Here is a 9,173-nt window from a genome sequence, read left to right on the forward strand (position 1 = left end):
TCTCTCTCTCTCTCTCTCTCTCTCTCTCTCTCTCTCTCTCTCTCTCTTCCAAAAAAACGTGCCATAAAAATAGTTTAACCCCTTGATTAATTAGCAATAAATATTGGATCTGAGCAATATAGCAAATTAAGCAAAAAAAAGAACATAAAAACATTATACTATAATAATTATATATGCTACGAGAGCATTATTATGAGATCTGTTGAGATTTTTCAAACATGCAATCTCGGAAAATTTTTAATATTAAATAATTTTAAATATAAAAATACGTAAATAATTATATTTACGAATACGTCTCAACTTTGATTTTGTAGCTGTCGTCTTTGTGAAGTTAGTGCCTCATTTTCTAAATATTGATGTAACTATAAAGTCCATTATATTAATGTAAAATAAAATATTAGCTAATTAAAATGTCAACTTCACAGAAGTGTAACTGCCAGCTTTCAACTCGCAATGTATATTATCGTTACTCATAAAGTACAAACAATCTAAAATGTAAAGCAAGTATTGAGACAAATAAGAAACTATTAAGCCGATGATAATGTAAAATGTCTCAGAATATAATACCAGCATCTGACGCCAACATATATGACAATATGACGCAACCACATTCTTGTTTCAGAGAAAAGTGCACTCTCTATCCCCTCCTGCTTATTCGAGTTTATCGAATGTGGATGTAATTGCTAAAGTACGCACATATAGTTTTCTCGGCAATATATAACTTTTTTAAAAACTTATCGCGAAAGAAAGAAAGAAAGAAAAAGAAGAGAGAGAGAGAAAGAAGTAACGTTTCGTTCTGAAGCGTAAAGTGTTTCAGAAACTTTGCTCGCGTGCGAATCTACGAATTACAATATCGTCTCGCACAACCGAGAGACCTGAAACACTTGCCAGACACGACGGACCTTGAACACAAAACGCTGTCTGGGCGGAAAACCCATTTCGAAGGACACGGCGCGGAATAATGGAAGTCCCCGAATGCGGCGCGTGGTTACGGCGTTACCGCGGGCGCAATATCGGCTTGATTACGTTAGAAATCAGAAACTGGGACTAAACTAAGCTCGATCTTCGAGGGACGATGGCGGCGGCGGCAGACGTCGGGATTACCAACGACGCGAATTAATTCCAAGTTTCTCTCGACCAAAGTTCTCTCTCGCGTCTCTCTCCGCGAACGAATCGTCTCCGCGCAATTACGGGGTGGGCGGCAAGGGTGTGGGGGAGAGAAATATAATTCCCATCACGTGAAAAAGGCAACGTCTCGGCTTCCGAGGCTACGTTATTCGGGCAAACGGAGAGCGCACGTCTCGCGCTCTCGGTATAACGTTTCGAGATGAAGATGGCAGCAACGTGCCCCGCTTGAAGATATCTCGCCAAGTAAGTTTGCCCGCGGTGGAGGCGAACGGGCGGCTGGCACGAGGAGGTGGTTCACCGAGGAATTGAAAAGTCCGTGAAAGAAAAACCGACCTTTTGTCCTTAAGATACGCGGCCTCCGCGGGAGAATTAAATGACCCGGCCCATCCGCCCTAACTCCTATCTTCATATTCCGGACACAATGCAACCTCCCAAAGCGGCCTTTTGCTCGAAACCAGCGTTTTTTTCGAGTTCTCTCTCTCTCTTTCTCTTTCCCTCGTTCTTCTCCTCTTCTGTTTGCCTCTCGAAATGCTCACTTCGAGAGCAAAAACCCATCGCGCGCTACGTACCCTTCTTTTCTCTTCTTTTCCGCCAAGGTTTTCATTAACCGGAGAACTCGATAGCTCTCGATGGAAAACGACGGACTCGCGTCTCTCGCGCGAAAAGCAGCAGGAAATCGGCGATAATTAAATTCGATAAAAAGGTACTCGGGAGCCCGCGCGACGACCAACGTCTCGCCTCCGTTTCCGGAAGAAATATCGCGTGTCACTATGATATAGGTATTTTACCGCGCATTCGGCATATAGGTTACAGCGATCCTCGAACTCCGTTCATGGCTTCGAACGAAACACGAAGAAAGCGTATTCCCTCTCATTGTCGCGCGGCGTTCGTTTGCGTATAAAAAGCTACTTACACACGCGAAGACACCCGCGACACGTATGAGGGTCTATATAAATGCTGAATCCTCGGTGCACGCCAAAAGTCCTTCACGCGAGAGAACTCCGGCGCGGTTACCAAGTCCCGGGCATGCGTGATCCTTTGAAATACGATAGCCTCGTACATGCGACGAGATTCTTACACGCGCGAGGACTTCCGGATGATCGCTCGCCTGGGAACGCGTCGAAACTGCGCAACGTGCGACAAAACGACTCGAGATTCGCGAGAGACGCCGTCGTACGCGAAATCGCGTATTAATCGCCGATGAATCTTAATCTCCCGCCCGTGCCGTTAACAGTTTTAACTGATCGCGAGGGATAAGCGCGGGATAAGGCTTCCATAAATTATATTCGCGAAATTGCCACGACTGTCGGCCCGTCCTCCTCGCGCACGGGAACCTCGTGCACGGACAGGAACTTACTATTCTTCCCCGTAACCGTAAATAACACGATGACGTGCGCGCGAACGCACCGTGCGTACAACTATCGTCATCGTCCAGCGGCGCGCGGCGGTGATCGTTGATTGCAACTTCCGTCGAGGGCCATTCACATCGCATCGCGGATCCGAAAGAGAAAGAGAGAACTTTCGCAATCCGTCTCGCTACGATTCGGCGCGCGATTGCGCACGGATCTCCTTTGCAAAACTCAGATTATTCTCGCTGTTTCGCGCGAGACCGTTCAGTCGCTGCGAAATTCTGCGTCGAGTCTTCTGGCGTAAAAGATTAATTTTCTATCGCTCGCTCTCGGGACGGAAAAGGCGATAGAAGGAAACGGGACAAACAAACACAGGTGGTACTTCAGCCTCTTTTCAGAGTAAACGCAGGGTTCTGCGCGTGTTTCGCAATTTAAAATTAGTTTCTCAAAATGAGTTTAAAACTGTTCAGAAATATAAAACATGGTCTCCTCGTATTTAACTGAACTGTTACTAAGGGCAACGCAACGGCGGATAAAAGTTTACGTTGACTTCAGATGAAACGATGAGAGAGCTAAGCGTAAAAATTACGAGTTTTGAACATTAAAATCGAAAAATTAAATGACGCATAGCGATGTTCTACTAGATGGCAAAGGCCGTGAGAAACGTTGGAAAGTGATCTGATTACGACGGTGATTCATGCTTTTCGTCTGTGACTCACTTTAGAATCGCATTCAGCTGCGTTTCTTAACTCGCTCGAAATTCCGATGGAAACGACGATTCGTTGCATCACATTTCCTCCTAGCATAACACGCAAAACGTTCAAAGGAAAGAATTATAACTGATGGCTGTTTGTATAACGGCTAAAGAATATATCGTCACGAAAAATGGAAAGTAAATAATCGTGTAATAATCTCTGAGAAAACGCTTATTATTAATAACCGGCACGCACGCAATATTAACATTATTATACGGTGGGAAACATTTATTATCTCTCTACCGAAGAGTTTGAACAAGATAGAAAAACGGTATTATATTGATTTTCAAAAACAAATGGAATGGATAAATTTGCACAACGTTATCATCGATTCGATACAACGATGGAGACCGAGTTGAGTTTTGAGTCGGTTATGTAAACACTGCGTATATGTAAATCCTATCATTCGAATATTTTTTTGTAATGTTCAGTTTTCAATAGCATATATATATACTTTTCATGGTTTTTCGGATCTCCGTATTATTTGCATGATTTATCGTAGGGATCGCGTATTTCCAACATATTTATAGATCCTGACAAATTCTTTGAAAACGCGTTATATGATGAATAGTTAGCTACCATACGTTTTGAATAAGACGCGTTAATAAAAGAAAAATTTCAAAGCCCTTTACTCCGCTTTTAAACGCGCATCTTGCAGCTTCTTCGGCTCTGAAAAAAGGCGCTACACAATAAATTCTATTACAACGAGTCAAATTTTTCTTTTATTAACGCGTTTCATTCAAAATGTATGAAAACCATTCATCATATAACGCGTTTTCCGAAAAAATTGTCAGGATCTATAAAAATGTTAGAAATATATCGTACGATAAATCATGCAAACAATAGGAAGATCTGAAACTATTGAAAAGTAAATATTAAAAAAGAAATATTAGCTAGACGATAGAACGGACATTTTACGATATTCGATTCGATTATTTCTCAGTCGATCCAATTGTACGTACTAACTCTGTGTGTGATCTGTATTTCTACGGACAATAAAATTCATTGCAAATTTATACGACGCGGACGCACGGGAGAGGCTCGCGGAATATCAGACAAAAGAATGGCGAACAGATGAGTGCACCGACAATGACGCTGGTCTCGCGCGAGTATATTAAAAACTGGAGTTAAAGAACAATCTCGGACGCAACTCCGACATTTTTCTCACAACGCTCGCTCGAAGAAGCCAAAATTCGTCCGCAATCTCGCGACGTATCGCGCGGCGCGAGTTATCTCGCTCGGGCGCGGGCGAGCGCGTGGAGACACGCGACAAGCGGGCTCCTTGGGAGCGGATGATGATTCACGAGAGACGCGCACGCACGCAGACGCACGCACACGAACGCGCGCGAGCAGGTCGCGTCACTCGCGTCTCGCGTTCTGCGCGACGCCTGAACGGCCTGAACGTGAGACGACGAACGTACGTAGACGGACACGTATAAACCGAAATAGCGTAATCGGGAAAGTGTTTCGCTGGGTAAAAACTGGTATAAGAACACTCACCGCTCTCGATGTACGGGACCAGCAGCAGCAGCAGCAGGAAGAGAACGTATCCGCACGTGTCACTGATCATCGTAATACAATATTCCCCGCTGCAGTCGGGACACGCCGCGCTGGATACCCTGGCGGTCGGCCTCGCAGCAGCACCACCACCTCCTCCTCCTCCTCCTCCCCGCGCGCGGAGGACAAGAGAGCACAAACAAAACAGAAGCCCCGACGCGGCGCGGCGCGGCGCGGCGCGGTCGCCAGCAACAGGGTTGACCGCGACGAGGGCGACGAGGAAAGAACGACGCGTTCCGCACCACCTCCTCTCTTTCTCTCTCTCTCTCTCTCTTTCTCGCACTAGTATGTTCTCCTTCTTGCTCTCTCTCTTTCTCCAGCAGCACTGCACACACCACCGACTCGTCTCACCACGACGACGACGAGGTACTCCGCGTTCCGCCTCGCTCGCTCGCGACGGCAATCTACGTGGACGACGGACGGCGAGGACGCGCGCTGCTACAGCGGAGCGATCGGCTGCGCTCTCGACACGGCCACCGCCACGACACGGACGAATATGAACGCGGCGCGCGTCTCCTTCTCTCTCTCTCTCTCGCTCGCTCTGTCGCTCTTCTTCCCTCGTTGTCGCTCGCTGCCGTCTCCTCCTCTCCCTCGCGTTCCACCTCTCCGCACGCTCACTCTCTCTTTCTCTCTCGTTTCCGGAGCGCGGCCCGGAGGTCTACGCCATTATTTTCCCGTCGGGGATCGCGCCTCGCACGCGGATGATGACCGCACTCCGCACACGACCCCGCGCAGCCCCGACCGTGTGTGTCGCGCCCGTCGCGACCGACCGACGCAAACCGCGCGCACGAATTCGGATCGGTCCGCCCCGCGTCCGCCCCTCGTAGCCCGACTTCCGTGACTAACTTCACGCTCGTCGCTCAGCAACCGTCTCGGGGCAAGTCGGCACTTCTCTCCCAGAACCTCCTCGCTTTCCCCACAGCCTCGCGGCGGCGTTCCCCGTTCCGCTGCTGTCGCTCCGGTCCGCTGAAACAGCTGACGAGGGGGGACCCCTGCTGCCGCGCGCTGGCCGCTTGCTTCTTCACTCACGGCGCGACAAGGACGACAACGGCCACTCGATATTTAACGGACGCATCGCAGCGGCAACAAAACACGCACACACACGCTCGCGCTCCACACTCACGGCTCACGGGCACTGAGGAGTACTGAGGACTGGGGGAAGTCGTGCGCGCGCCAACAGTCGCCACCGTCGCCAGTCGCCACTGACACAGTCCTGCCACCTTCGGCCTCCCTGTGACCGCGCGACCAGCTGCGCTACGAGACGACGTACGTGCGGCGCGATGCGAGCGAGCCGTCTCCGACAGTCCGACTGTCTCCGGGCGCCCAAGAAACGACGTCGCCAGAGGGCGACGGCTGCCGCGCGCTCCAACCGCCATCGCGCTCGCCGACGTGACGTCACGCGGCATTGACGCGCTCTCGCGCGCGTTCCTCGACCCGTTATCACTTATCGCCCAGCTCGAGAGCTCCCCGCGCGCGATCGGCGCAATGTTTATTTATACTGGAGTTTTTTGGGAAGATGTAAAGAATCGATAAAGACATTGACGTTTAAATGATAAAATTCTCTTCAGTTTTGAATATGACGAAATGCGTAGCTACATGTTAAACTTCTGAAATTTCGGAAAATTTGGATTATATAATAAAATGCAGCTTTTTTTATACTTTTACAGCGAAAATAGTCTTGTCCGAAAGTTAGAGACACCTCCTATAATTTTACACAATAAATCTCTTCGGTCTTCTTTTCAGCAATAATTTCAAGCAGAGAATAATTCATTTTCGCACAATTTATATTTTTAAGAAATAAAATTAACTGAAATTTAAGACAGAATTTTTATAATTACGAGACACATATACTTTTTATTCACGGTTGAATTATTCCCAACAAAATTTTGCATCAATTTTAAGTTGAAACAAGTTTAATTTAATTTTTTTATTTCATATGCTTATTTTTAATTTTAGAGCCATTTTTTATCGTACTTTACATACGATAAGCTAATGGCGTCATCAGGAACATTTATCTACAAGCAATTAAATTCTCATCTATCGAGCGATAAAGGAAATTCTCTTTTACTGCCGTAGGAAATGATACTTATATGATATAATGCTTAAAATATTTTTAAATAAAAGATGATAAAACATTTAATTAACTTTACGCGGTATTTCTTCAATATAGATATGTTAGAGAAATCTCTCTCTTCTCGCGGCAAAGTTCTTAGCAATGAACAAGTCGTTTTGTCTCGTTGACAGTTTTTAGCTAAACTCAAAAATTTCACTAATGAATCATACATTTCAATATGACGAAATACGATGAGACCGCGCGCCAATTTTACTTTTTACCAGTAACAAGCAAAAACCCGATATATGGAATGAAATTATAGACGCTATCCGTTAGTATTATTCCGTTCGTTGATATTTTATCCAAAAGTGTGCGATATATTAACCTTAATGAACATAAACTTTTCTAATTATGGCTTGAAAATTAAATTAATTTAATCAAGTCGAGTTAAAAGAGAGCTAATACACGTGCATATTTATCCAATCGTTATATCCTTTCTCTCTTCGAAGGCCCGACACGATCCGAGGAAATAATTTATTAGATGGAAATTGCGAGAGCAGTAATTTATATACCAAAGCCATTTATTTCATCGCTAATCATTTAAATCCTTGACGAATGGAACCCAAAAAAATCCGCTTGGATGAAAATGCGTCCGACAGTGAATTCGGATGAATCCGTAAGTGCGGATCGATCCGTGCCCGTCGCTCGGTACCCCGATCATTCATCACGACGTCCTAAGGAACAAATATCTGCCTCGAAAAATGCACAAACGGAATACGAGGCGCATTTATCGCAAAACGCCGCGTATTCCTCAACGTATGGACCCACCGGTAAGCAACGTATATACATTCAACTCTGAATCAACCTGAAAAATAACTCCATTTCCTCGGCGCGCTTCTACTACGTTTTCGTTTTCAATTCTCCGCGCGTGCTGTACGGGTATCGTTTCTCTTTTCGTTGTTAAAACCGGAAATATACATCCGAGTTTAATACATCAAAAGCGATATACAATATGGTATACGCGCGTATCGGGACATGTGAAAACGAATGAACGGATCAGTTTAATTGGACAATTTAATTAACCCCCAAGGACTCCTCGATATAATTGTCATTTCCGCGCGCATTAATATGTGTTTATCGGATTAGGATGTTAATCCTTAGACTGAATTTGCAGCGATGCCGTTAGATCAGCCTGTCGCGTCTCCTGTCAGCGATATAGAGGAAGGTCAGCGAGATGTAACGAGAAATCCTGAGAAAACGGAGCAGAAACATATCGGTACTGATACGCGCGATGTCGATTCGTCGCGATACCGATCGAAATCCTGCGTTAATCTGCGCCTGTGGTGCCTGAGATTGTGCCGCGCGAAGAAAAGATGTTCCGACCGTGTTTTGAGGAAGCCGGCAAGACGAGTTCTCGAGCGAATAAAGGCACGAAGTAAAGAGTGCGGGAAGCCCGACGATACGGTGGCGGTCGCCCGTGCCGGTGTATCAACTGTGCCGCATCGAGAATCGATAAGCTATCGAGATGCCCCGAAGAAATCTAGGAGAGGTCGTAAACAAGACGAGGAGGCGGTGGAGGTCGTCTCCGATAGGGAGGACGTCTCCGAGGAGCCCAGGGAGGAAAGAAAGGAGAGAAGGAAACGGGAGAGAGAGGAGAGGAAAAGGGAGGCGAAGCAGGAAGAGAGGCGGCAGAGGAGAGAGAGGCGTAAACGCGAGGAGGAACATATTCCGCGGCATCCCGTGGACGCGCGTCCGGCGGACGACGCGCACGACGATGACCTCGGCGTCGAGGATCGGCGTCCGGTCCCGGTGAAACCGCCATCGATCGCGGACTTTGAGAAGAGCTGCTGTTACTTGTGCGCCCAGAACACGTTGGCGATCGCGGCCGCGGCCGCGGCCGTCTCCCGACCGGAGCAGTCCGACAAGTGCGTCCAAGTTTCGGCTCATAAATTTCACGCGGAGACGTCCCCCCCGACGCTCGATAAGAGCTGCAGCCCGATGCTGCTGGTGCTGCGCACCGTGCAGTCGTCCGTCAAAGTGAAGACGCGGGAGACCAGCACATTGTGCCAACCCGGCACTAGCGCGGTCGCGGTGGCGCGGGCGGTGCCGCGCGCGAAAAAGCGCAAGAAGTTCGCCGTGTTTCCGGGGTTGACGCGGACGAAGTGCCCGGCGGGACGGCACGCCGCCTGCGAGACTGATAAGTCGACCGCCGGGCGCGACGATAATGCGGAAAAACGCGAGCCGAGGAACAGCGAGGGGTGTTGCGGGGGGGAGAGAAACGTCTGACAACGCACGCCGCGAATTTTATCCGAACTTTTACCCGGATTAATT

General features: G+C 47.7%; 1 protein-coding gene across 3 annotated transcripts in view; it reads right to left on the bottom strand.

Annotated features, from left to right (window-relative positions):
- Nucleotides 1-6,085, bottom strand: part of LOC112452894 (disintegrin and metalloproteinase domain-containing protein 10) — a 108,300-nt gene extending 102,215 nt beyond the window's left edge. For 2 of the 3 annotated variants that reach the window (XM_025013336.1, XM_025013335.1), the window contains exon 1: nt 4,733-5,439. In XM_025013336.1, coding sequence (XP_024869104.1) covers nt 4,733-4,802 — 70 coding nt within the window. In that variant the 5' untranslated portion in view covers nt 4,803-5,439. Of the gene's footprint in view, nt 1-4,732 lie in introns of all 3 variants that reach the window. The other variant, XM_025013337.1, reaches the window with a different exon arrangement.
- Between the last annotated feature and the right edge of the window lie 3,088 nt (nt 6,086-9,173).

Source organism: Temnothorax curvispinosus, unplaced genomic scaffold (genome assembly GCF_003070985.1).
Source record: "Temnothorax curvispinosus isolate PA1 unplaced genomic scaffold, ASM307098v1 QBEX01003805.1, whole genome shotgun sequence".
Lineage (NCBI taxonomy): Eukaryota > Metazoa > Arthropoda > Insecta > Hymenoptera > Formicidae > Temnothorax > Temnothorax curvispinosus.